Source organism: Ursus maritimus, unplaced genomic scaffold, assembly GCF_017311325.1.
Source record: "Ursus maritimus isolate PB19 unplaced genomic scaffold, ASM1731132v1 scaffold_16, whole genome shotgun sequence".
Classification (NCBI taxonomy): Eukaryota; Metazoa; Chordata; class Mammalia; order Carnivora; family Ursidae; genus Ursus; species Ursus maritimus.
This window is the reverse complement of record NW_024424008.1, coordinates 47620350-47648042: the sequence shown is the minus strand read 5'-3', so window position 1 is coordinate 47648042 and position 27693 is coordinate 47620350. Positions and strand designations below refer to the sequence as shown.

Here is a 27693-nt window from a genome sequence, read left to right as displayed (position 1 = left end):
CTAAAACTGGAAGTTTTACTAAAGCAAATATTATTTATTGGGTTTGGGTTATTTAATTACCAAATCACAGCTCCCTTTACACTGTAATAACATATTGGGAGGAGTATGAAAATAAAAACTTTGGGGAAGCTTCTGTAGTGCTACCTAGGGCTTTAATATTAGAGCTCAGAACTTATAAGAAAAAGGCATCCTGAGTCAAGTGAGTAAGTGTAATTGTGAACTTTAAGGCCCTTGGTTAGGATTTGTGGCATTCAAGTATGCTTAGTATAGGTAGTCCAAAATAAGGGCATCTAGTAATCCCAATGGCTCTAATTTCTGACAACACTTTCCCTTTTAAATTACGGTTCTTCATATTGGCACTTGGACTTCGTCTTAATTTGGCAAAAGACATACACACATATGTCAATATGCACAAACATGTTCATTGTTGGCTAAATGTCCAAGTCATCAATATGATATTTTTGAAAGCCAGATACAATGTGATTAAGCACATCCAACGTTATTCTACATTCCACTACAGCTCTTTCCCATAGATACAGAACCAGAGGAGGTTGTCACGATTGCATGATTGGGTTACTGAACGGACAGGGACTTGAAAATAGAGGATTTTGTTCACCAGAATTGTTTCATCAGCCTAGTGTTGGGCGAATTGTGGAATTTAGTGATTAGGGAAAAAGTACTGTGATGTAAACATTTTTGTTTGAGAGAGGCTCTTCACCTGTACTTTAAGAATATCGTAAATAGATTATGTTAAGCAAATTTTTCTGTACAGTCGTCCTTGTTCTTCATCTTTTCCTTTCATTTTTATCGTCCTCTTTCCCCTCCTTTTCCATTCCCTCGTAAGAGAAAGCAGCTCAGGAAGCTGACTTACAATCAGTAGTCTGGGAACTTCCGGGATTCTTTACCAGAATCTCCCTGGATGTTGCAGTCCTGACGCAAGCAGCATTGTTTTGGGGTCGGAGTTTTTATAATGGCTATCAGGAAGAGTGGCTAAGGTTGCTAACTGCAGGTATTATCCTTTGTAGAAACTCAGTTGGGAATTCTTTTCTGCCAGCATCTATGTTCATTTCTAAATTAAAAAAACATATTCCTACCTCCCCACACTCCCCCAACAAGTAAGGATGAACTTCCTATTTCTGAAAATTTGATGATCTTTTGTAGTCGGTCTATTCTCTAGAGCAGTTTACTCTTATCCCAGGACCTCTTTTCCTTGTTATCCCTAACTTTATTGTGAGTTAACATGCACTTATTGTGGAAGTTTTTAGATTCTTTGTCTTTTTCTTTGGATCAATTCTGGTTTATATGGGAGTTAAAGGAAATTGTAATTAAACTTGTACTTTAGAGGTTTTTTAAAACTAAACTATCTCCATGATAAATAGTCATTTAAGTATCATTGTTTTATGTTTGTTTCTTACTATGTTTACTAATAACCTTTTTAAAAAACTAACAATTTTATTGATATTCTTAATAAATCCTGTTTTTGTTACCCAGGCTAAATAATCTTTACATAAAATGCCGTGGGTTGAGGTAATTTCTGAAATGACAGATCCTAAAAGGGGAATGGGAGGAAATCCGAAAACACTTGTAGACTTTATGTGTAACGTCAAATTCTTATCAAGAAGCCTCCAGTAATGTTTCTTTCAAAAAAGGCATCCAGGAAGAAATGCAGTTCTTAATAGCCTATAGAACTGAAGAAAGAAAAGATGTACCCTTTGCTTTCTACTTTTGGAACATATTCTTAGTAACTGGTAGTACTGCAATGGTATTTTCTCTAGACTTCTCTTATAAATGCTAAACATAAATAAATGAGAATTGTGATTTGATTATGATCAAAGGATAGTAGACACAGATCAGTAGAGCAGTAATCAGCACCCAGATATCTTGGGGTATGGGGAGAGGTGATGGACAGGAAGAAACCTTTCCTTGCTAGGGAAAGTAAGTATAGTATTTTAATGGTAAGATATTTCTCTTTGGGGGCGCCTGGGTGGCACAGCGGTTAAGCGTCTGCCTTCGGCTCAGGGCGTGATCCTAGCGTTAATGGGATCGAGCCCCACATCAGGCTCTTCCGCTATGAGCCTGCTTCTTCCTCTCCCACTCCCCCTGCTTGTGTTCCCTCTCTCGCTGGCTATCTCTATCTCTGTCAAATAAATAAATAAAAAATCTTAAAAAAAAAAAGATATTTCTCTTTGCCTTAGTTTTTAAAAATCTGTAAAATGGAAATATCTTTATAGATATTTTTTAGGGTTCAGTGAGATAGCATATGTCAACAGCTTAGAATAGTGCTTAGCATGTAGTAAACCCTCAGTAAATTTAGCTGTTGCTATTCGTATTTAGATTTTTAAAAAGAGAACCCATACTCAGTGACAGCTCATGGTAAATGCACCTGCAATTTAAGATTTAACAAAGGAAAAAAAAAAAGATTTAACAAAGGAGTTATTAAAAAATAGCATCCAGCTTCTTACTCCACCTGTTGGTTGAATCTTGTTTTGGGAAAGTTAGCGTAAGTTTTAAATCTCTTATTCTGATTTAGTAGAATGAATAAATTTAATAATCTTATAATTGAAATAACTACATCTTTCCTTTCTTTTTCCTTTGTTTCAGGTTTCCCCTCAAAAAACCTATAAGGTAAGTTGTTCAGTTGCCCTTCATATGCTTAGGTTAAATCTTAATTAGAAGCATTCCTTTGAAATTATGGCGGATTTTTGTGGCTTTTGAAAATGTGGATTTAAGTAGTTTAAAATATCAAAATGTTTTATAAATTTAAAATATAGCAGGTGTTGCATATTTTTTCTGGAAGACAGCATTGTTTTGATAACATTTTCAATGTTTTTAATATAAGCATTTTAAAAGTTTGTTCAAATTGATAGTTAAGGTCACTCCCTATGAAGAGATTTAATTTTAAAATCTATTGTGACTGTTTGCAGTTGTGAGTAGCTTGGGGAGTGTAAATGGCTTGCCAGTTTTTGATGTATTTTATCACTTGGGTAACTACAGCTGTCTTTAGTTAATGAACTTTGGCAAACTGAATCAGTCTTAATTACTTTAAGACAGTAAAGGAAAAAATTCAAAATGTTCAAATATGCCTGTGCTCACAGCCATATCTCCCTATGTATTCAGGTCCTGGGACTAAATGCCTTTTCCTCAGTGCTTATTCTCACTGCTCTCTCATCCTAGTTGTCATGAATATTATTTAGGATGTAAGTAGTATATCATTCCTAATTATGTTAGTACTTTTATCATTTTTAGTGACAGCATGGTCCAGGATACCAATGCTAATCTTGGCATTTCAGGTAATTAGTAGAGTATGTATTACAGTGAGGGTCTTATTTGCTGCCCTGCCATTATCTGATCAGTATAATTGGGTAGGCCATAGGAAAAATAATAATTCTAGTGTCATCTGGGCCTGCCTGACTTCTGTAGCTAGAACTTTAGTGAGGCTTGCCTAAGACTGATTTTTTTTTTTAACTATTTTCATCCATGCTACATTTACACAGTGATTTTGAACCTGACCATAGTAGATGTAGGGTCAGGCCTGGGAAAGTGTTGAATTACTTTCAGGCACTGTTTTCTTACCTGTTCAATGGAAGTCATAGTAACCTGTGAAAGCAACTGAAAGAATTTAAGTAATTTTATTTTATTTTTAAGATTGTATTTATTTATTTGTCAGAGAGAGAGAGAGAAACAGAGAGCACCAGCAGGGAGAGCTGCAGGCAGAGGGAGAAGCAGACTCCCTGCTGAACAAGGAGCCCGATGTGGGACTCAATCCCAGGACGCTGGGATCATGACCTGAGCCGAAGGCTAGACCCTTAACCGACTGAGCCACCCAGGCATCCCCAACTTAAGTTATTTCTAAGAATAAAATAGACTTAATACTAAATACTGCTTTTATTATTTTTAAGCACTTTTTATAACCAAATAACTGGATTCTTTATTACACATAGCATAGACTGAATTTAAAACTTCTTGAAAAATGTAAGTCAGATTTAGGAAGATGTATAAGGTAAACTGATTACTTGGATTCTCTTTGTAAGACACACTTGCAATTAAATTAAGTTGTTATTCTGTTGATTTGCCTGTAGTAAATATTTGACTGCTTTACTTTAATTTAGGCATGGGAGTATTTTGAACCGAGAGTCACCAACAGATAAGAAGCAGAAAGTTGAGCGCAGTGCATCACATGATTTTGATCCTACAGGTAAAACACTTTTCTCCCAAAGAATATTGAGAGTAGTTTCGTTCAGAATAATTGAACTTAAGCTATATAACTACCTGAAACCCTCAGGAGTTATTGTTTGGTCTGTTTCCGACTCTCCTTCTTGTTCAATGATATAATATAAAACCTGTGCTTTCAGGAGGAATGCAGCATTTTTAACGTTCAACACTATGGATTCCACTAGGAAGCATCATTGTAGAGTGTCTTTTATTCAAAAACAATGACGATAATAAAAATAGTCATTATATCGTAATTGGAGATTCTAGTCAGACCAAGGACTTAGTATTAAAATAAATCATTAAGTGTGAACGGTAGTATCTCATAAAATCAAAGCTCTAAAAACTACAGATTTCTGTAGTCATTTAAAGATTCATGTGTGATCATGGTAAATTGGAGTATTAGATAAAATCCAACTTCAGAGATTATTGATCATCTAATTTTAGAGTAAGCAGATGAATAGAGATCCCTTTTTCTTCAGGCAAAAATATTCTGAACTCAGAGAGTCTTTTAAGTCGTGTTCTTTCCTGAGGTTTTCATGCTAGTAGATTTCTGACTAGTTATATTCTCAATTTTATACAAATAGATTGAACTCCTGTTGTAAAATATGGGCTTTTGCTTTCTCCTTATAAAGTCACAGCATTTAATTTATAAAAAATGCTGGATAATTTCACTTTTGTCATTTGAAACTGATAAGTGTTCTTTGTGTACCTACTGTTTTACTCAGTTGTATGTTCCTATGACAAAAGATAAAGTAGGTAATTGCTAATGTCATGGATACATAAATAAAATGTATCTTTTTGGATATTTTTGTTTAGAAATACGATTTTTAATAGAGCGTATTTTTTGTGTCTAACTCAGATGTTTCATACTTTCAGTATAAACCAGTATTTTGAAAAAAAAAAAAACAAATATTATCCAGAAAGGGAAGAATAGGAAGTGAATAGCTAATAATTTACCTGCATCTTGGGTCGTAGGTAAAAATGAAATACCGATCATCAATTTATTTAGGCTTTGGTGGTGGGGTATAACTTCTGGATCTCCATTAAAAGATAATTTTTAAATTTCTGACACCTAATTTTGACATCATGGGGCTCAGAGGCTTTTATTAATATGATTAGTTATTATCTTGTTAATGAGTTTCTGCCCTGTGTTCATGTAAACACTAGAGTCTTGTTAGATTGGCTTATTCTGTATTATTCCTCTGTGGTGTGCCCATCTCCAAAGACAGAGTTTGCAAAGTGGTACGCGGTGCTTCAAAATGAGATTATTATAGCTTTTAGTGCTTTTGTCATCTCTATGATTGTCAGATGATATATTTTGTAGACTATTCATGTGTTGTTTTGTTTGAAGATATTTTTATTGCACTGTCTTTTCTTCAATAGATCTTTAAAATATGTCATTACTTGTGCTGTTCGTGAGTGTTCTGAGTGCTGTCACCTGTGATGTTCATACTTTGCATTTTGCACGATTTAACTTGATCATGATTCATTCTTTCCCCCCCCCCATGAATTTTTCCCCTTACATTGGTCTCCATATTTTCTATATCTCTCTCCTTTTCTCCCGCTCTGTGCAGATAGCTCCTCCAAGAAGACAAAGTCTAGTTCAGAGGAGAGTAGATCCGAGATATATGGTAAGCTAATGTAGCCAATTCAGCCTTGCACCTCTGGAGCTTGCTTCATGCTGTTTCTTTTTTTTTTTTCTTTTTTTTTTTTAAGTAAATAACTGCAGCCTTCCTTGTGTCTGCTCTGCATGGCATGACCTACTGCAGGGAAAGGGAGCCTGGGGTTTTAATGTGGCTGCCACTGGGAAGCTTAAGGTTGCTAGAAACTAACATCGTAGAGTAAGAGTAGGCCACATGACCCATCTTCTCTTTTATCTCGTGTATGATGGGAAAGTGATGATGTCTAATATGTTTGAGTTGGGTTCCTCCACATAACATGGGTGGGCTTTGAATTCTTGGCATCTTCTTCCCATGTCCCATTTGCTGTGTTTGGATCATGTAGAATTTCATGGCACCAGTCTTTCCCTCTAAGCAGAGTGCTGGTGTGACTTAGAGGTGTTACCAATTCTTTGGAATTTTTATTTGATTTTTTAAATTCTTTTTATTGGCCTCATCATCTGGAAATGCTGTTTATGTATGATTTATCCACAACAGCAAAAATACCTTCAGTATTTTATTTATATGGCTTGAAGAATTTGCTTATGCCTTTCATACATTTCCCTGAAGCTTATTCTGAATAGGAAAATGTCAAAATGACACCTTTTAAAAATAATTTTCACAAAGAGCAAGTTTAATCTGAATGGTTAACTTTTGCAACAGATGATTGAAGCACTAATATTTCTAGGCTGTGTCCTGTCTTCCAAAGATAATATAAACCATGTTTGTGAAGCTCATACATGTTTTTCCCTTTCCTCTGCACAGTTTTACTGCCCTCTTGCCTTGTTTTGGCATCCGATTAGTGCTTTGAGAAAAGTGAATAGGAGAAACACTGCTTGGAACCAAGACTTTTAAAATAATCTCTGAAAGACTAATAAGTTATATATTTTTTAAGAAGATTCCAGAGTTGGCCTCAAAGGAAAACCAGGTCTTCTCTAAATGAGCCACAAGTCTATCAAATGGTAGTTTCCCCAGATGTAGCTGTTTCCTAGCCTGACATACATGAAAGGACAAAAAAATACATGAAAGTGCCCATCCTTGCCTTTAAGACATTTTATCATTTATATCTCCTGACACTTAAGCCCATAGTATCACATGCTTTTTAATATTATGAGGCCTCAGTGATGGTTTTTAAACCAGTTATTGCTTCTGTGTTAGATAAATAAATACATATAGTTCTTGGCTTCAGTTTTTGTGACCAGTGCCTTTTTGTGTGTAGCTAAATCTTCTGCAGTAGTTCAAGACAGAATGTGTACCATGCTGTATGGTACCAAATACCAAAGTATTTGTCTCCTCCTAGGTAAGAAATAGCTTCCGAATTTCTCAAGACTGTCTTTCTGTTCTATATAAAGAGCTTCCTATCGTTTATTATCTTCTTAGGAATGTGAACACTATCTTTGTTGGCTCCCTTCTTTTCTAGTAGCCTTTGCAATGTTGTATTTCACCTCCCCCACCATTTTCCTAGATCTGTGGTATGTATGCAAAAGCTTGCTGTTTGCTTTGGATGCTAGGATGTTTGATTTGGATGCTAGATTGATAGGTATGTATGCAAAGGCTTGCTGTTTGATTTGGATGTTAATATTTCAGTGATAGGAATATTAACACTAGTTCAGACATGCCATTCACTTGTTAGTAATAGAAACATTTTTAAGTGGTAATGGGGAAATAAGGTGTGGCTTATACGGTATGTTTGTTTCTTGAAAACCCTCGAAATACCTTTTTTGGAAGGTACTGAGCCATGGGTCCTTAAAAAGCACGTATAAAAGGGATGACTTGATAGAACAGAGTTAGTGTGCTAACTTAAATCTCTTTGACATTACAAATATTTTATCACCTGTGTGAATAGACATCCTTAGACTGTGCCGTTAGCGCAGATGAAAAAGAATCTCTAGGGAATCAAGAAAAGCTAGGAAATAATGGAATATGGTTGAGTAGAGTCATACCAGCTGCCGACATTGCCTGGGTGTAGGGTCTCTTACCACGCCCACTTCTGACTTCGGAGATTTTGCACTGTCTTAGGGAAGAATTCATTAGCTCGATACTTCGACAAACGCTAGTTCTTCACTTAACAAACTATTTATTTTGAACTGTCTTAGCCAATTTTAGAGCTGTTTGGTGAAATAGATTTACTTTGCACATTTTAAAAGAAAACCAAGTGTTTGTTTTGTGTTGACTTTTCTTGTTAAGTTTCTGCCCTGGCAGTATATCAGTATTCATTCCATTTCTCCTTATTTTTCCCTCTGTACCTTTTGGAGTCTGTTGGTCATGTGCAGATCGTGTTTCTGATCTACAATTTCAATTATTCTTAATTTTCTATTTTTCTCATGAATATCATAATGGAGAAATGTGGATTTTTGTGGGATATGAGAGAGTTAGCGGGGGAAGGTGGAGTTGGACAGCAGCCTCTTCCTGCCTTCCATCTTGGCTTCGTGAAGAGATTCTAGCTGATAGGATTATGTACAAAAAGTAAGCCATGTCTTTTTGAAACTCTCTCAATCTGCTGGGGCTGCTATAACAAAATACCGGAGACTTGGCTTAAATAACAGAAATGTATTTTCTCTCCCTTTTCGAGGCTGGAAGTATGAGATCGGGCGCCAGGTTCTGCCGAGAGCTCTCTCCTGGCTCGCAGATGGCCACCTTTTTGCTCTGTGCTCACATGGTCCTTCTTTGGTGCAAGCACAGGTGAAGAGAGAACAGTCTCTCCGGTGTCTCTTCTTATAAGGACATTAAGCCCTCATGAGGGCCCCACTCTTATGACCTCATCTAATTCTAATTACTTCCCAAAAGCCTCACCTCCAAATACCATTACATATTAGGGGTTAGGGCTCAGCATATGAATTGGGGGGGGACACACAAATGATAGTCCATAACAGAAGCCAACTGTTAGTACTTGAACTGTCCTGGTTGGATACTTCAGAGTTTATTTTTTTTTAAAGATTTTATTTATTTATTTGAGAGAGAGAGAGTGCACAAGCATGAGAAAGAGAGATCATGAGCAGGGGGGAAGATCACTGAGCAGGGAGCCCGCCATGGGACTCGAGCCCAGGACCTCGGGATCATGACCTGAGTCAAAGGCAGATGCTCAATCGACTGAGCCACCCAGGTGCCCTTCAGAGTGTATTTTTTAAAAATTCTTACCTTTTTTAAGTTCAGCCTTCTCAGATGTATAAAGGTAAAAGTCCCCAAGTTATTCTTTCTGCTTTCCTCTTCAGCCTGGCAGAGAGCATTGTACAACATGAAACTTCTGTGTCCTCATAAGTCACCCACTTCCTAGCCTCTTGAAGTCTGACTTCTGAACACATACTATCTGGAAGATAAACCAAAGATCCTACTTAAAAATCTGTCACCTTTTTCTCAGTTCTCACCTTCCTCTGACACATTGGCAATGCTAACATCCTTTTTTTTTGGGTTTCTGTAATATTTCATTAATCTGGTTCTTTTCTCTCTGCAGTTGTTTTGTCCTTTCTTTACTGTTTGCATTTTCCCTTTTATAGATGTAGGTGTGGCCCGCACGCCTGCCCTTGATCTTTTCCCCTGTGCCCAGTCTTATATTTTTAACTGTTTACTGAATACTTTCATTCTGACCATCTTGTAAATTCAGAATGACCAATGTGCAATTCATGCTTGTTCCCTGTGGCTAGACATCAGTCTTCCTCATGATTCCCCTGATTCTTTTCATGGCACTGCCATTCTGCCACTCACCTAGTCTTGTTTTCTTAAAGTTCTCTTTGACTGCTCTCTTTCCCCCGTCCTCAGGAGTCAACAATTGGCCAGGTCCCGTGGATTCCACCATCACATTATCTTTCATCTCTTACTCTTTGGTTCTATCGCCACTGTTTTGTTCAGTTTTCCATCGTATCATAAGACTATTTGCATAGACTCATAATTTTCTTTCACATTGATTCACTTCCTTTTCTCCATTCTACTGTCTGTTAGATTATATTATTAAAGTAAGGATTTGGTCATTCACTTACTAGGAAAGTACAAATAGTTAATTAAAATGTGCTATAATTTGTTTCCAGTTTATCATTCTTTTTTTTTTTAAAGTGAATTTTTTTTTGAATATTTTATTTATTTATTTGACACAGAGAGCCAGTGAGAGAGGGAACATAAGCAGGGGGAGTGGGAGAGGAAGAAGCAGGCTCCCAGCGAAGGAGCCTGATGTGGGGCTAGATCCCAGGACTCTGGGATCACGCCCTGAGCTGAAGGCAGACACTTAACGACTGAGCCACCCAGGCACCCCTCCAGTTTGTCATTATGCCTTAATCCATACTTAATCCTTACTTCTACTATTGTTTACCTATAGGTACGAGCCTCTCCTCCAAATTTTCCCTTTCCAAATGTGGCTTGGTATTCTTTCTTTGCTCATGCCGTTCCCATTGTCTTGAATGGTTTACCTCCCATAACTCTCTATCCTACACGGCCCAATTCAAATACTGCCTCCAACACAGGGCTTTCCTAGGTTTGCCCCGCTGCTCTGTGGTCTAACCTTTCACATCCTATTTTGTATCTAATATTTGTGTTTCTGTCCATCTTTGCATCTCCCATAATGCCTGACACGGTGGAGGCACTCAGTTAATGAGTTTTGAATGAGTGATTATTGATATCAGAATGAAGTATTTTAGTAAGGAGAACTGATAACATAAGTTGTTGACTCATCTTGATTGGATTTTTCTTCTTTTCAGAAAAATTTCAAGGCAGAAGAAAACATAACTTAGATATCTGAGTCTTAAACTGCTGTTAATAGTCTAAAAGAATGAAATCAGCATACTTGGAAGTTAAAGCTTCCTCTTGCTGGCAGCATTGTGCATTTAGAATCCAGAAGCTTCTTAATCAAAGGATTATCTGAGGTCTTACTCATAAAACATGTATGTCTGGCAGCAGTTTAAAAATGAGCTGTTTTTATGAGGTTGCACATGGTCTTTCTCCACACCCTTCCCTGCAGCTAATTCTTGAGAGGTGAGACTTAGAGAAGTTTGGTCATGTAATAAAATGAAAGGTGAAGAAAGACTAGTATGCTTTCACTAGAATAAATGCAATATGGAAGGTTCAGCATGTTGCCTCGCATATTGAACGCTCCGTTTTCCATAATTTGCTGTTTGGTACTATTGTTGTTGCTTTTTCCAGGAATGTATTACAGTGAAATCTGAGAGTACTTTCTCCTCTTTTTCAGAGTACCTTTTTATGACTTCTTCCCCTCCCCACTCCAGAGCCTTACAAAGGCTTAATTTTTTTCACTTTCAAAATACCATCCTTGGTAATTATTTTTTGAGTAGGAAACAGTCATTTTATGTTGGTTTCAAATACCACAGTCATAACAAGAAAAAGAAATGTCCTTTGTTATAAAGAGAAAATAAAATTTAGGAAAGGGTAGTATTTATATAAATTTTATAGAATATTTTTATTTCACTGATGATATGAAGCATGAGATCTATTATTGGCTTCCAGGTGAGATAGCATAATACTTAACAGACAGGAAATAAATAAAAATGTATTGGTAACTAGAGGACTTATTTTAGGGTAGGTGGGAAATCAAATTGTTTTAGTTAGAATTTAGGCAGGGCAGAAGGTTAGTGTCCTTATACAAATATTTCTCTACTTTGCATGGTTTTCAGGGCTATGATTTTACTTTTTCCTAAAAAGTGATTGGGTATGATTTAAAATGTCCTGTATCTAGAATAAATTCAAATTTACATAGTAAATAGTCATTGAGTACCTATTGTATGCCAGGCACTATGACAAGGGATAGAGATACACAAATAATAGGATCTGTGCCTGCTTTCTAGGAGTTCACAGTCTAGCACAAAAGAAGAATCTTAATAAATTGTGGTAAGTTCATGAGATGATGCACTTGTTTACCTATACTCCATATGCCCTTAAAAAGTAGATAGTTGTGAAAGAAATCTTCTGTGGCACTAAGAATGATGAGAATGAAGAAGTATTACCATGACCGAGTGTCAGGGGTGGTTGAGCCTCATCATTATCTTACCTATTGGACACCCTCTGCCTGTCTTCACACATAGTGCTTGGATGCAGCTCACACTAAAGTGACTTGTGACCTTAGAAAAACTCATATTCAGAGGTAAACACATGGTATGATAATTCTAACAGACAATAAGTGATTTAGCAAAACAAACCAACCAACAAACCATGGACTATATGTATAGTGTGTAAAAACCAGAAAAAGTAAAAATGATGGAAGGTGTTGGTTGGTTGGTTGGTTTTAATTAATGAAATGTGAAAATGGCTATTTTGGAGTTAGGGCTCATCTTTTAACTTTCCCTTCTTTTGTAAAACCTATGGGGCCCGTTATCTGTCCCATACTCTGATTCTTCATTAGATACTGCCCTTGTTTCCCTAAGTCTCTGTTGTCCTTTCCTGCCAAGCTTTTAAGTTCTTTGCGGGCACACACTTGTAGTAGTTTTGTATTCCTCACAACACCCACAGACTACCATGTTAAATAACTGGTAGACAGATGTTCGATGCAAATTTGCTAAAACAAAAAAGTGGATTTTTGTCAAAAAGGACATTTCAGCAATGTGATAATTTAGTCCTTGGTGATTTTAGTGTTGGTGTATCAGTGATTTCAATGTGAAGTATTTGTGATTTCAGTGTTAAGGGTGTGAAAGGTAGAATTTTTCCTCTGAGGTGGGTTAAACAGCTTCTGGTCTACAAGTAGAACATGTCTCTCGAGGGAAAAAAAAGCGTTCTATTTGATTTTGAATGGGAAGGAACATAGTAGGTCTAAGCATTTGGAAAACTGGATCTCTGAATTTTGAATGGCATGGTAGCTTAGTTTTTACTTAATTATGACCCCCAAATCCAAGTTTATGCAGATGGCATAGATTCCTAGGACAGAATAGTATCAATTTGAATGGCATAGATTCTGATTTGGCTGTATTTGGAAGGCATGTTTTCCTTTTGTATTGTTCTAGTGATTCTTATGGTTCTATATGATCTGATATGTTAAAAGTATATCAGGTTCTCGGATTAGCAGATAGAATAATAATAAATGGACAATATAGTAGGGTTGGGGAGAGGAGAAGGATGAATAGGATATGCACACAGCTTTTTCTCTGTTCCCTCCTTATCCTTTGTTCCTCATCTCCTTTTGATATTAAGAGGGAAAGTTTTCAGGCTGGACAATTTTGAATCATAGAAAACAAGTTTGCAATATTCTGAAGTAATCCTACTACATTTACTCAATTTTTAGCAGTCTGTTAGGACCCTAGGCATGTTTGCTAAAATTGACTGTGTGTCAGTGACCTCCCTCTCTGAGCTTCCATCCATCTCTAGACTCCTCAACTTTTCTAATTTTTGTTAATTCATGAGCAATTAAAAAAAATTTCCTTCTATGTCTGAACATTTGCCAGTTCCTGAAATAAGATTGTAAACAAGAATAGAACCCCTCCATTCTTGAAGCATGTAATCTAGTGAGTGGGTAAAAACAAATACAATCAATTGGGAGTGAGAATGATACTAGGGGAGTAAATAGGGGGCACTGTCTGTAAGGTGGTAGCTAACCTGATCTGGATATTTAGGAAAAGCTTACAAGAGGTGATTTATTTCTTCAGGCCTTCTTACTGTCTCCTATATTTTAAAGTTGCCTTCTTAGAAGAAGCCCTGCTCTATAATATTTCCCTTCTCTATTCCTTCCCCATCCAAAACTAATTTGCTTGTTTGTTAAAACAAAATTTAGACAAAGACATAAATGAGGATTGATCCATTAAGGAGCATTTGCATTAACGATAGGAGTTTAACATGAAACTGTTTTTAATTGATTTTTTTAATTTATGGCATGGATAGATGAGTAATATATTTCTGAGCAGGAAAATCTAAGGGCAGTGTACCCCTAATCATAATAAAATACTTAACATTTGTGAGTCCTAATTTATATTTGTCAGGCATTAAGCTAAATAATTAATAGATATTATATACAAGTGAAATACACAAATGTAGAGCCGTAGGGGCAGAGGGAGAGGGAGAGAGAATCTTGAGCAGACTCCCTGCAGAACGTGGGCCTGACATGGGGCTTGATCTCACAACCCTGAGATCATGACCTGAGCCAAAACCAAGAGTTGGACGCTCAACTCACTGAGCCACTCAGGTGCCCCCAAATGTAGCAAACTCTTAATGCCCACTACTCCTCTCCCTCATTTTTTACAAGCATCCTGTTCTCTACAGGGATCAGAAAAACAGTCTGTTTAAGAAGCCCAGTGGCTGAGCACAGCAAACCCCATTAGAAACCTTTAATTCACTGATTTTCATTCAGCTCTTACCAGGTGGGATGGGAGAACTGGGGAACATTGATTTAGTATGAGAAAAATCTATATTGTGTTGCATTTGTCTTGATTTTTATTTTGAAGTCACAATATCTTATTTATTTTCAAATTTTAGATAATTGTAAAGGAGATCATCAAATGTTTATGTTTCCAAAACCAGGCGTGGATTTTAAAAGATTCTAGTAAAACATTGTCCTTATTCAATCCTGAGGGTCTCTCACTCTTATATTTATTGTATTATGTACTAGAAATTAATAAAGAATGCTTCTTCCTTGATTTTATGTATTCATACCCATTCTAGTTATAGTTTTTCCCAATTACTTGATTAAGTCAAAGATTGAATTCTGATAGGTTTCTTTCCTCTGCCCCCATTACAATTTACTATTTTGTGGGAGTGGTGAATTTGCTAATTCAAATACTGTTTGGTGTATAGTAGTCTCTAGAATTGAGGGCTAACAAATTTTGATGTGGAAAATCAACTTTCTTCAGGTACAATTTACATAAAATAACTTGTAGTCCTTTTAAATGTACAGTTTCATGAGTTTTGACAAAGGAATACACTCATGTAACCATTACCTTGATTAAGATATAGAACATTTCCATCACCCTAGAAAGTTCCTTCATGTCTCTTTGTGGTCATTCTCACCCTTCCTCCCCACCGTGTCCCTAGGCAACCACTAATCTGCTTTTTGTTACTGTCCTTTAGTTTTGCCTGTTCTCCCCGGAATCATATAGTATATACTCTCTCTTGTATCTGCTTTCTTTTGCTTAGCATGATATTTTTGTGATTCATCCATGTTTGTTGCATGTATAATTTATTCCTTTTTTTTCCTTGCTAAATAGTATTTTATTATAACAAATATATGACTGTTCACCCGTTAATCTGTTGATAGATGTTAGAGTAGTTTCTAGTTTTTGGCTCTTAGGAACAAAACTACCATGGATATTTGTGTACCAGTCTTTATGTGGACATGAGTTTTCATTTCTCTTGGAAGTGAAATTGCTGGGTCATATGTAACTCTGTACCTTTATAAGAAATTTCTAAACTGTTTTCCAAAGTATTTGTACCATTTTACACTCCCACCAGCAATGCGTGAGCATTCCAGTTGCTCCACATCCTTGTCAACATTTGGTATTATCAGTCTTTTTAATTTTAACCATTCAGGTTAGTGTACAGTGGTACCTCATGGTGGTTTTTAGTTTGCATTTGCCTGATGACTGTAGATGTTGAGCACCTTTTCATGTGCTTTTTGGTCACTGGGGTATGTTTCCTTGTGCTTTTTATTCGAATCTTTTGTCCTTTTTTTTTTTTTTCTTAAGTAATCTTTTTGACCAATATGCAGCTCGAACTCACAACCCCAGGATCAGGAGTCGCATACTCTACTAAGCAGGTGCCCCAGAATTTTTTGTTCTTTTTACAATGTGTCCCCCCATTATTGAATTATAGAGTCGTTTTTTAAGTATAATCTGGATACAAGTCCTTTATCAGATATTTGTATTATGAATGTTTTCTCCCACTCTGTGCCTTGCCTTTTCATTTTCTTATCAGTGTCTTTAGAAGAGCAGAGATTTAAAATTTTGAGTCCAATTTCTTAGTTTTTTTTTTCTTTTATGGTTGGTGCATTTTGCATCCTAAAAGATCTCTGCCTACCCTAAGGTCTTGATTTTCTCCTGTATTTTCTTATGAAAAGTTGTAGCTTTGTGTTTAGGTCCATGATTTGCTTTAAGTTAATTTTTTGTGTAGGATTGTAAGTTCATGGTCCGTGTTTTCTGTACTGTGATCCCCTTATTTCAGGCTTTCATTTGCAGCAGGCTTACATACTTGTGACATTTTATTAACAGCAAGAAATATATGTATTCATTAATATGCAATCTTTGACATATCCTTTGTTTTGTACATCAGACTTATTTAAAAGGTCATGCTCTTTGTATAAAAATCCTTATTTTGAAGAAATTTTTGCTTTCCAACCAGCAATATCCTTGCATTATCTCACATGTTTTATATATTGATTTTTGGTGAAACATTTAGATTCTGCAAAGCTGAAAGTATTAAATCTCTGGCTTACACAGAGTTCAGGATCTTCAGATCTTGATCTATGATCAAACAGTCCTGGGTACTAATCAGGGTTCTGTGATGGGACATCCCTGTTCCTCTGGTTGTGGTCCTCTTTCTTTCACCTTGCCTTGACTACTTTTGTTTGCTGTTTGCTAGAAGAAAAATTCTCCTGTAGGAATCAGGTAAGTTGAAAGAAATGAATTGGTTGATCTCAAAGGTTCTTTCTTTATCTTTTCTACTTTTTTCTCTGTTCTGTTTATTTATTCTATGAGCCCAGGTCTTTCTTTGCTTTGAACTTGTTCTTTCTCCCTTTTGGGAGGAGAGCTGCCGTGCTCTGCAAGCACCACCTTTCTTTACGTAGTCTATTTTTCTGAGAGCAAGATTGGATTTCTCTGGGGTTTACCATGGGATGCTTCTAGCCTGATGTCCCAAAATGTTTGATTTTCTTGGGTTTAAACACCAATTAGGGCACCAAAAACACAGGGCAGTGGGGAGGATTTCATGTTACAAAGAAATAGCAGAGAGGTGAATAGGCCTTCCTTCTGTCTCGTCTCTAATACTTCATCTTTTCCACTTTGCCGTAGCTGTTTTTAATCTCGGAGCAATTCCACTCTGCCTCTCCAGTGAGAAACCAATACATATGACTCTCTGTGATGTTCTCGTGTTTGTTTTGTTTACGGGGTTAGTACTCTGGTTTGTGATCCGGGTTTCACGTGCCGTCTTGTGTCTCTCCAGATAGAATATAGTTCATTGCAGTTCGTTACTAATACATGATTATGTCTTTTTCTCTCCCATTTTCTCTTCTCTCTTTACCCTGTGGTTCTCGTGCAGGTCTTGTTCAGCGTTGCGTGATCATCCAGAAGGATGACAATGGATTTGGGCTGACGGTCAGTGGAGACAATCCAGTCTTCGTACAGTCTGTCAAAGAAGGCAAGGCATTTTTTAAAACAGTCTTGTCATTTGGGAGCAAACAGAGTAAGAAGAAAAAAGCCTAATGTCTATTGACCAGAATAAAATAATCACATACACTGCAGGTCATATGGCCTGTTGTGTTAGATTGGTCTTTAGTGTCCTAGTTATAGGCATGAATTCACCCCAGTGGATTTTCTTTGTACGTACTAGAAAGAAAACAGTTTTACATAGTTTTAGAAACTGTATGACTCCTTGTTCATAGTTGCTTTCTACATCATCACTTAGAGAAGTTTGTGGAATTTTATTTCTTCATGACACCAAGATATTTGGTAGACCAGATTAAAGAAATGGTTATATGCTCCAAAACATCCACTTTTCCCAAAATGATAATAATAATATGTTCTATTACCATATATTGAATGCTGTAATTTGAGGTAGGTATTTTTTTTTTTATCCCCATTGTATAGGTGATACTAAGGCTTAGAGTGGAAAAAAAAAACATAAAATCAATCCATGGTCACACAGCTAGTGAGTGGCAGAGGCACATGTTTTTAACCATTTGGTTATTCTGCCTCTCTTTCAAGAAAATTACCAGTACATGCAAATGAATTACATTTCAAGTAAATAATTTCTCTTACAGATGGAGCAGCCATGCGGGCTGGGGTACAGACAGGTGATCGAATCATCAAGGTAAGGAAAAGACTATTATGGAATTTATGGTAGATTTAAAAACAGCATATATTAACCATATTTGATTTTTTTCACTTGGATTTTTATAAAAAACAGTGCATTATATATGATATCTTTGTTGATCATAAAAAAACATTTCATTTAAAATTAATATTACTCTTTACTGAAGGGCATAATAAAAGGCGTGAATAAGTGAAGTCATGTGTGTTCTTAGATAGGGAAGTAACTCACTTTGATGAAGATCATCTCTCTCCAAACCAATCTGTTAATAAGAAATTCTCATAAAAATATATTAATGTGACAGGGGAGATGTGTCATTTGTCAAACTGATGAGTCTTCCAAATGAATTTTATAGAAGTATAAGAATAGCTTAAAAAAAAAAGTGTTATGTATATGGGTATTGTGCAAGATGAGATGGGAGGGATTAATTCAAAGCAAGTTGCTCTAGTCTAGATATAGGCCTATCAGTCCAGAAACAGGCCTTGAATTCTGACCAGTATGAGAAGAGTGGATTGGTCAGTCATTACTCTTGAGACGATTGAGTGATTTGAATACTTAAAAAATCAAATTATTATACAGGAAAAGGCACGATGAATATATTTACAAACAACTATCTGGAAAAAAGTATTTGAAACTTACTACAGAGTAGAATACTTTACTTGTAAAGAGCACTTTTAAATTCCTAAGAGAAAAATAAATAAATAGCCTAATAGAAAAAAGGGCAAAGAATTTTATCAAGCAGTAAAGTAATTGAAGTAAATACTATCTTAAGGAGGCTATGTCTCACCTCACTAATAACAAAGAAGTAGACATTAAAATGATAGGTGACGGGGTGCCTGGGTGGTGCAGTCCTTAAGCATCTGCCTTCGGCTCAGGGCGTGATCCCGGTGTTATGGGATCGAGCCCCACATCAGGCTCCTCTGCTATGAGCCTGCTTCTTCCTCTCCCACTCCCCCTGCTTGTGTTCCCTCTCTCACTGGCTGTCTCTATCTCTGTCAAATAAATAAATAAAAGTTTTTTAAAAAAATAAAATAAAATGATAGGTGAAGGGGGCCTGGGTGGCTCAGTTGGTAAAGCATCTGACTCTTTTGATTTTGGTTCAGGTCATGATCTCCGGGTTGTGAGATTGAGCCCCGCTTTGGGCTCTGCACTGGGCATGGATCCTGCTTAAGATTCTCTCTCTCCCTCTTCTTCTCTTCCCCTTTTCTCTCTCCCTCTCTAAAAAATAAAATAAAGGGGCACCTGGGTGGCTCAGTCGTTAAGCATCTTCCTTTGGCCCAGGGCGTGATCCCGGAGTCCTGGGATCGAGCCCCACATTGGGCTCCCTGCTCCACTGGGAAGCCTGCTTCTTCCTCTCCCACTCCCCCTGCTTGTGTTCCCTCTCTTGCTGGCTGTCTCTCTCTCTGTCAAATAAATAAATAAAATCCTAAAAAAAAATAAAAATAAAATAATAGGTGAAACTATATTTGTTGTCAGAAATGTTGAACATTATTGATAATGTACCTTTGACATAGTTTAGGTATGGTAAAATGGCTGCTCTCCTAAACTTGTGAGTATAAATTGGATGGAATCTATTTGGATGTAAATTTGTGAATATGTATCTAAAATTACACACTTTTTTTTAAGAGACAGAGAGAGAGCAGGGGAGGGGCAGAGTGAGAGGGAGAGAAAGAATATCTTGACCAGGCTCCACATCCAGCGTAGAGCCCGATGCAGGGCCGGATCTCATTACCTTGAGATCATGGCCTGAGCTGAAACCAAGAGTCAGATGCTTAACTGACCGAGCCACCCAGGTGCCCCCAGAATTATACTTTTAAAAAGTATATAACCTTTGGGGCGCCTGGGTGGCACAGCGGTTAGGCGTCTGCCTTCGGCTCAGGGCGTGATCCCGGCGTTATGGGATCGAGCCCCACATCAGGCTCCTCCGCTATGAGCCTGCTTCTTCCTCTCCCACTCCCCCTGCTTGTGTTCCCTCTCTCGCTGGCTGTCTCTATCTCCGTCGGATAAATAAATAAAATCTTTAAAAAAAAAAAAAGTATATAACCTTTGACCAGCAACTTTGCTTTTAGGAACTTACTATGGAAGTAAGTGTACAAATGTGAAGTGATTTATGTACAGGAAATTCATTTCAGCTTTATCATATTGAAAATTTGTAGGGGCGCCTGGGTGGCACAGTTGGTTCAGCGTCCGACTCTTGGTTTTGGCTCAAGTCATGATCTCAGTGTCATGGGATCGAGCCCAACTGGGCCCCGTGCTCAGTGTGGAGTCTGCTTAAAAAGATTCTCTCTCCCTCTTCCTCTGCCGCTACCCTCTGCACTCACTCACTCTCTGTCTCTCAAATAAATAAATAAATCTTTTTAAAATATTGTAGACCGTGCAAACGTGCATAAATGGAGGGCTAGGGAAAGAAATTACATTTCATCTACAGCTGTTAAAAAGAAAGGATTAGGTCTATGTGTATTTATATTGAAAAATAACCACATACAACAAAAAGTATTTATTGGCAGAAAAAAAGGCAGTTATGATGTATATATGTGTGTGTCTGTTTCTGACGTGTATATGCTAGAATAGTGTCTCAGAGATTAAACTTCATGTGTAACAGTGATCATCTCTGATGGGTGTGATTAGTATACTTTCACTGCTGTTTTAGACACTGATATATTTGAATTTGTAAAAATTAGTATTACTTGCACCAAGAAAAATAACATTAGTTCCATGTTTGATATTTTTTCGTAATTTGGTTTAGTGGAGACTTTGGATAACATTTCCTACAATTAGCCTATTTGAAAATTAATTTCCTTTGTAAAGATTAGGTCATGGTGGGAAAACTTAAAGTAAGTTGTGTATTGTGGAAATATTGTGAATTGTGAAAATATTGCTTTTTTTTATCTTTTAAAAAATTAGTATGATTTTGACAAATCGGTGAATTTGCAAAGAGGTCTTTTTTTGTTTGCAAGAGCCCTTCACTGTGAAGGACTCGTAAAACCTGTTGCATGGTATGTTTTGTCATTTTTCATGGGAAGTTTTGATGTCCTTTAAATCAAGGCCTTGTTTTGTATTCAAGTTCATTTTGTTGCTGAGTATACATTATAGAATAGTGATAAAAGTGAATATTGAACCAAATATATACATATTTTAATATAGTTCTGCATATTATATTATATTATAATTCATTGTATTATGTATAATAATTCCTAACGTCAATATATTCAGTCTCAGTGGAATGTATCTGACATGCTGTTTTCATTTTCTTACAGGTGAATGGAACTCTGGTGACTCATTCAAACCATTTGGAAGTGGTGAAGCTAATCAAATGTAGGTGAATGTTATTCTCCGTTTTCATTGGTTTCTGAATCCCTTAAAGCAAGGTTAGAAAACATTTATGTCATAAGGCAGATAGTAAATATTTTAGGATTTGTGGGCCTTATGGTCTGCTACTCTATTTTCTCTTTGTAACGCAAAAGCAGCCATCATCAGTATGTAAATGAGTGGGTGTGGTTGTATTTCAGTAAAACTTTATTTTATCAACACAGTCTGTGGGCCAGATTTAGCCTCTTGGCTGAAGTTTGCTTTAACCCTGTATTAAAGGAAGTCTGAGGTGAAAATTGATAATTTACTGTCTTTTGTCCACTTCATATACGTGGTTGATCATAAAATCCTTGTCACTCTTGGTAATATAGAAAGCATATATTTGAAAGAAATACGTGAGTCATCTGAGGGGGAAGAGATTGAGAGTTCAGATGGAATGGCCCAGATGAACTGAAATGGAACTTTAAAAATCATCTAGCATAGTCATGTTTCCTCAGATAAGTAAATCATTACATAAAATCCAGGGTAGTGATCTCTTGGAAGTCTCCAGAATTAAGAATTTCGAATCTTCGGGGCACCTGGGTGGCACAGTCGTTAAGCGTCTGCCTTCAGCTCAGGGTGTGTTCCCAGAGTTCTGGGATCAAGTCCCACATCAGGCTCCTCCGCTAGGAGCCTGTTTCTTCCTCTCCCATTCCCCCTGCTTGTGTTCCCTCTCTCGCTGGCTGTCTCTCTCTGTCAAATAAATAAATAAATAAAATCTTTAAAAAAAAAAAAAAAGAATTTAGAATCTTCTGTCTCAAACTCTTCCACAGTAGACTACAGATAAGAGATAGTTGTTTATGGCCAAGCAAAAATACTACTATTTTATTTAATCCTATTTCTGTTTCAGAGAGTGGACATCTTTAGAATAAATTTAATAAACTGAGTTCCTTCTTGGCCATACTAAAACCTTCTTGTTTAACTAAAGCAACCCCTAAATCCTTTTTACCTTTTCATCAGACTACCAGGGCTCTCAGTGGTCCCTGTGATCATAGTTCTTCACTTTAGTACTTTTTAAAAAGAAATGGGACGATCAAAATTAGATCCCATTCTTGAATCATTTTGATTATTTATGTAATGAGATTGTGATTTATACATTTTTATGTGCTAATAAATATTATCGTTTATGATAATAAGTAAATACATGCCCGATAACTATTGCAGAGTGTAAAGAATAAAATTATTTCTTTAGCTTTTTAGGTTATATATTTTCCTCATTCCGGTGTAAATTTTACTTAAAAAAAGTAAAACCTAGCACTATAGCAGATAAGATGACTTATCTAATACTGAGAGCTGGCTAAAAATTTAAAGTAAGCATCAAACACCGTGAGCCTCCAGAACAGATCTAAATTTGCAGTGCCTCACACCTGTGGACTCCACTTGTATCGGTCCCTCCTGTCCTCCTCTGTAACGCACATTCTGGACATGATAAGAGGGATTTCAAATGAAAGCACTTTAAACATCGCTGAAGAAGAGAAGGGAAGAAATAGGAAGCTAGTGGGGGCAAGTAAAGTAAATAAATATATTTACTTATATATAAGTATATATATATTTACTTATACATGATAAGTAAATAAGCTATAATATGTGACTTTCTGACAGAGACAAATACGATTGACAAACCTTAAAAAGTGTATGTCCCTAAAATACTCCCGAATCAGCATTTGTGACCATTAAGTGTAAAAATAAATAAATAAATAAAGGCTTTTAGAACCTCAGACACTGAAATAATTGACAGTGAGTTCCATGGACAGTTAAATAGGGAGAAAAGTGTGAAATACATTTAGAAGTTCTACTGAAAAGTCTAAGAGGAAGATTTTGTCATTCAGAGGTCAGTTATCTAGATAAGTCATTGATCTGGAAAGTCTCCTTCTCGATGCTAGATAAATAACGAATGTCTGTGGCCAGGTCCCTCTGGTCAGGCTTGGTTTTGCTTTCTGTACTTTCTTCCTCCTGTAATATGCCTGGTGAACTTCTGTCTTCTCCACATTTTAAAAATAAAAACTCACTAATTTATTGCTGGTTCTTTTCCAGTTTTCGTGGGATATTTTTTTTTGTCTTACTCATTTTTTCAAGTTAATTTAAAATTGCATCATGATATTCCAGAAAATTAGTTAAGCCCTGACTAATTAGCATCATCTCAAAATATGATGATCTCTTAAATTTACATTAAAGAAATTAAGTGAACATAACCGTTAGTAGATGGTTGCTGTTAACTCACCCTTTCCTAAATTAAAAACAATTCTCGGGATTATAAATTTTATTTGCCTTTGTATAATATCTGATTTTAGGAATAGTAATTTGCTGTCTGAAAGTGGAATTGTTCTTTTAGATTTTTAAGGGCATCATAAAAAAGAAATGACAAGTTGGTTTCTTTTTCTGTGGAGCAATGGTTAGCAGATGATCAGACTTGCTCACATAACTGGATCTTACAGAACTGTCAAAGATGAAGTAGCGAAATGCTGTAAATAGGTTTTTGACAGTGTTATATTTCCTTCCTCTCTCCCTGCTGCAAGCTGGTTCCTATGTAGCTCTCACTGTTCAGGGACGCCCACCTGGGTCGCCCCAGATTCCACTTGCCGATTCTGAAGTAGAGCCATCAGTCATTGGACATATGTCTCCCATCATGACATCCCCTCATTCACCTGGAGCATCTGGGAACATGGAGAGAATTACTAGTCCTGTGCTCATGGGGGTAAGAGGGGGAAAACTTCTTTTAAATGCTTAGTTTGTAATGATGCCTTTGCTTTATATTAAGAGTTTTAAAGTATTGATCTGATAAATTTAAGTTCAAGATACTGGAAAATAGCTTTCTAATATAAAAAAAATTACATAATAATTTGAAATTATTACGGAGTGTTGGGATAGCAGATTGAATTAAGAAATATTTAACAGCTGCCATATACAAAACAGGGTGCCATTCACAAAAATATAATTAAGATACCCTATGTTCGAGGTCCTTAGTTAAATTAGAATATATACTTTAAGAGGACAGAGTGTTGTTTGTTTGTTTATTGTTGTGTCCCCAGTGCCTGAAATATTGCTTGGCATGTAGTAGATACTTAAACCTTTGTTTTGTGTGAGATAGAATAAAGAGTATACGAATAATTATAATACCAAGGCAGAATGTAGACATTATGAGGGGGAAAATATTAAGTTGTGACAATTCAGAGGAGGGAGGAAGCATATCCAGTTGTAATAAGGAAGGACTTTATGGAAAACTATTATTTGAATCGAGTCTTGAAAAAACAGGAACACTTAAGGGGTGGCAATGGGGAGGAAAGGAGCCCAGGTAAAAAGAAGTAGAATAAACAGAGATGGAGCCAAGAAAGCACCAAGTATTGGGGGGAAGTTCTGGACTCTTGTTTGGCTGGTGCCTGTTAAGGATTTAAGCAGTAGGATATGAGGCTTGAAAATGTAAGACTATTTATTTTGAAAAATCACAACTACCACGCTAATTTACATGTAACTGGAGAGGCAATAAGAATCCATTAAAATTTCCCGGGGGGGGGGGGGGGGAGCGCAGAGAGTGATGTGATTGTAGCAGGATTTGAGGAAGGCTAATTAGATCAAATATTACAGGGTTGTGAAACAAGAAGAGATGGTGGAGATGAGTTAGGGAGCTGTCTTAATATTTCAGGCAGGAAGTACTGGGAATTTGAGTCATGCATGGGGATTGACAGTACAGATCCAAAGGACGGAAAGTGTAAGATATTATTCTTGTACTTAAGGCAACTTCATTTCTCCAGCTCATATCAATATTTAATGTTTTCTTGAACCTAGTTTAGAAAAAGTGAAATAGAAGGGCTGAAATTTCCATGTAACCTTCCGACTTTGAGTGTCATGTCTCACAGCCTGTCTTANAACCGCTCTTTATTTTAGCTTCACTTGCTGTGTATTGGTTGGTTGTTTGTTGTTGTTGGTTTTTTTTTTTTTTTATCTCTCTTCTAGGAGGAAAACAATGTGGTTCATAACCAGAAAGTAGAAATTCTGAGAAAAATGTTACAGAAAGAACAGGAACGGCTACAGGTACTAAATTAGAAACGGGGCTGTTTACAGGCCAGTGAAAATGTGAGTGGGCCTGCGTTGATCTGGTTATTTGTCGTGATGACAGTCAAGCAGTATTGTAACCAGTGCCATCCGCTATTTTATTAAGAGTGGACTTTTTCTATATTTTCTTGACATAAGTAATTAATTCTCAAAATATTTTTATAACTTTTCAGTTATTGCAGGAAGATTACAACCGAACACCTGCCCAAAGATTGCTAAAAGAGATCCAAGAGGCCAAGAAACACATTCCTCAGCTGCAAGAGCAGTTATCCAAAGCCACGGGCTCTGCTCAGGTAGCATCACTATTAAAAGTGCTACCCAACTTTTTGCAGGAGATTTTTCTTCTGGGAATGTGTTAGAGAATATCGCAGTTGCCTTTTTTAAAAGTTATTTTTTCTGGCATAGGCCAAGAGGATGTCCTGTATTGCATGTTACAGAAATAATAATTAGCTAAAAGAAATGTGGGCTTCTCATTCTTTGCTTGCTCATGATAATCATGTTTCTTTGTTCCATAATAGTTTTAAAAAGAATTGAGTGCTTTTGCTTTGATGTGACAAACTACTAAAATGTATTTAGATACATATGTTTACATTTCAAGGCTCATTCTCCCATTTTGAAAGAGAATGGCAGTAATGTTTTTAAGTAGGAACCTAAGATTTTGTAGAATGACATGCATTATGCTAAATACAGAACAAGCATTTTCTTGTTGATCTTCACAGCATCCCCCTCCCCCAGATTAGATACTACTATTGTTTGCCCCCATTTTACATTTCACTTAGAGGAACTCAGAGTTTAAATCATCTGTCTGAGGTCATGTAGCTTAAAAGCAATGGAACTGGAATTTAGACCCAGTCTCATGAATTCAGAGCACTTTCATATTCTTAATGACTATATTTTTCACGGAAATTTTAAACTAGATTTAAACAGAACTCGTTACACAGGTGTAAGTTCTGGAGATGATGGTCTCATTAGAAACAGTAGCTCAACCAGATTTCTATTCTGTAATATTCAGGTTTGGGATATGAAAAGCTCTTTGTATCTCATTTTAAAGCAAAATGGACAGACATATTCCCGTACAATTTGAAATGAGTAAAAGCTGTTGATTTATTATGCTTCCTGAGTCTGTGAGTGAAAGCCACAGTTTCATAGAACTCAAAGGATTCTTTGAGATCATGTAGCCTCATCTGCTCGTTTTGAAGTCAAAAAAATCATGCGGTTGAGAAAATTAGGGCCTAAACAGGCTAAATGACTTAGCCAAGGTCACACAGCTGTACGGTCTCCTGACTTCCTGGTTCAGTGTACTTTCAGTTACACAGTATTTAGGTTTTTTCATTACTTTCAATCCCATTAGCTCTATGAGATTTTGAGTATTATGCCTCAGTAATGTTGACAGTTTTATGTTGTTATAATTACTGAGCGAAGACGACATTCTTATTCTGTTCAAACAATAAAAACATGGTTCCTGGTCTAAAAGCCTATATTATATTACAGCATTGTGTCCCAGAATTGGCAATTTATTGAGATTCTAAAGTGTTGGGAGGCAGTTAACCAGAAATTATAGTGTAATAATCTTTACTATAATAGGCAGGAAATATGAATTATATAATTTAACCAACTACTTTATCTGTTTGCTCTGTTCAGAAGTTTGAACTTTTTTTCTCCTTGCTAAAATATCACTTTCCCTGTCTTTAAGATCATGCCGTCTTAGAACCATAGATTTAGTAGTTATTTATGCTTTAAATTTTTAGAGGTTTAAGCATTCTTGATCACATCAAAGTGGCCAGCTTTTACAAGTCTCCCTTTAGATGACAGTGCAAGTCTGTTTCTTTATGCAGTCACTAACGAGTTTTTTTTATTGTGTTGGTGTGTGTGCGTGTGTCTAATCTGTTTTAGGATGGAGCTGCAGTTACATCCTCCAAGCCTTTAGGTGACGCACTGACAGTCAGTGAGGTGGAAGCTGATCCTAGTGATGGACTAAGCAGAATTGACTCTAGCAGTGGAGACGCTTCTCGGCCCAGTAGTGACAGCGCAGACGTACGTGTTCTGCACCTTGATCTCGTATTCTTCTTTACCGCTCCTTTCCATATTTGATTTTAAGTCACATGAATTAGAGGTGTTGTCTTATTACCCACCGTTTATCACCACCACCTTTAGTATAGCAGTTGGATGAGCAGAAATTCTGGACACTGTCGTATATAAGCTTTTAATTCTAGAGTTCACTTTTTCCCTTAGGTCCACGTTGCCAAATGTTTCTTTTGAGGAGGTGGAATTTCCCAGCAGGCCTCTTGTTTGTGGGTTGAGAAGTTAATAATGCTAGTTTTTTTTTTTTTTTTTACTGAACCAAGAGGCCAACTGTTGATATCTTTAAGAGCATGTTAATATTCCATTTGTGGTCAGAGTGACTCAGTCTTGAATCATGGGGCACTTTGCCATTACAAAGAGGAAAAGCCTTAGTCCTGTTAGATAGACTTGAGTTAATAGCCCT

The 27693-nt window shown here is 36.6% G+C and overlaps 1 protein-coding gene across 3 annotated transcripts in view; it reads left to right on the top strand.

Moving 5' to 3' along the window:
* ARHGEF12 (Rho guanine nucleotide exchange factor 12) overlaps nt 1-27693 on the top strand; it is a 153869-nt gene that overhangs the window by 74540 nt on the left and 51636 nt on the right. For 2 of the 3 annotated variants that reach the window (XM_040631121.1, XM_040631119.1), the window contains exons 2-11: nt 2602-2625; nt 4110-4195; nt 5787-5843; nt 17040-17138; nt 17761-17810; nt 21068-21125; nt 23675-23853; nt 25110-25187; nt 25382-25501; nt 27102-27242. In XM_040631121.1, the coding sequence (XP_040487055.1) occupies nt 2602-2625; nt 4110-4195; nt 5787-5843; nt 17040-17138; nt 17761-17810; nt 21068-21125; nt 23675-23853; nt 25110-25187; nt 25382-25501; nt 27102-27242 (892 nt within the window). The remainder of the gene's footprint in view (nt 1-2601; nt 2626-4109; nt 4196-5786; nt 5844-17039; nt 17139-17760; nt 17811-21067; nt 21126-23674; nt 23854-25109; nt 25188-25381; nt 25502-27101; nt 27243-27693) is intronic. The other variant, XM_040631122.1, reaches the window with a different exon arrangement.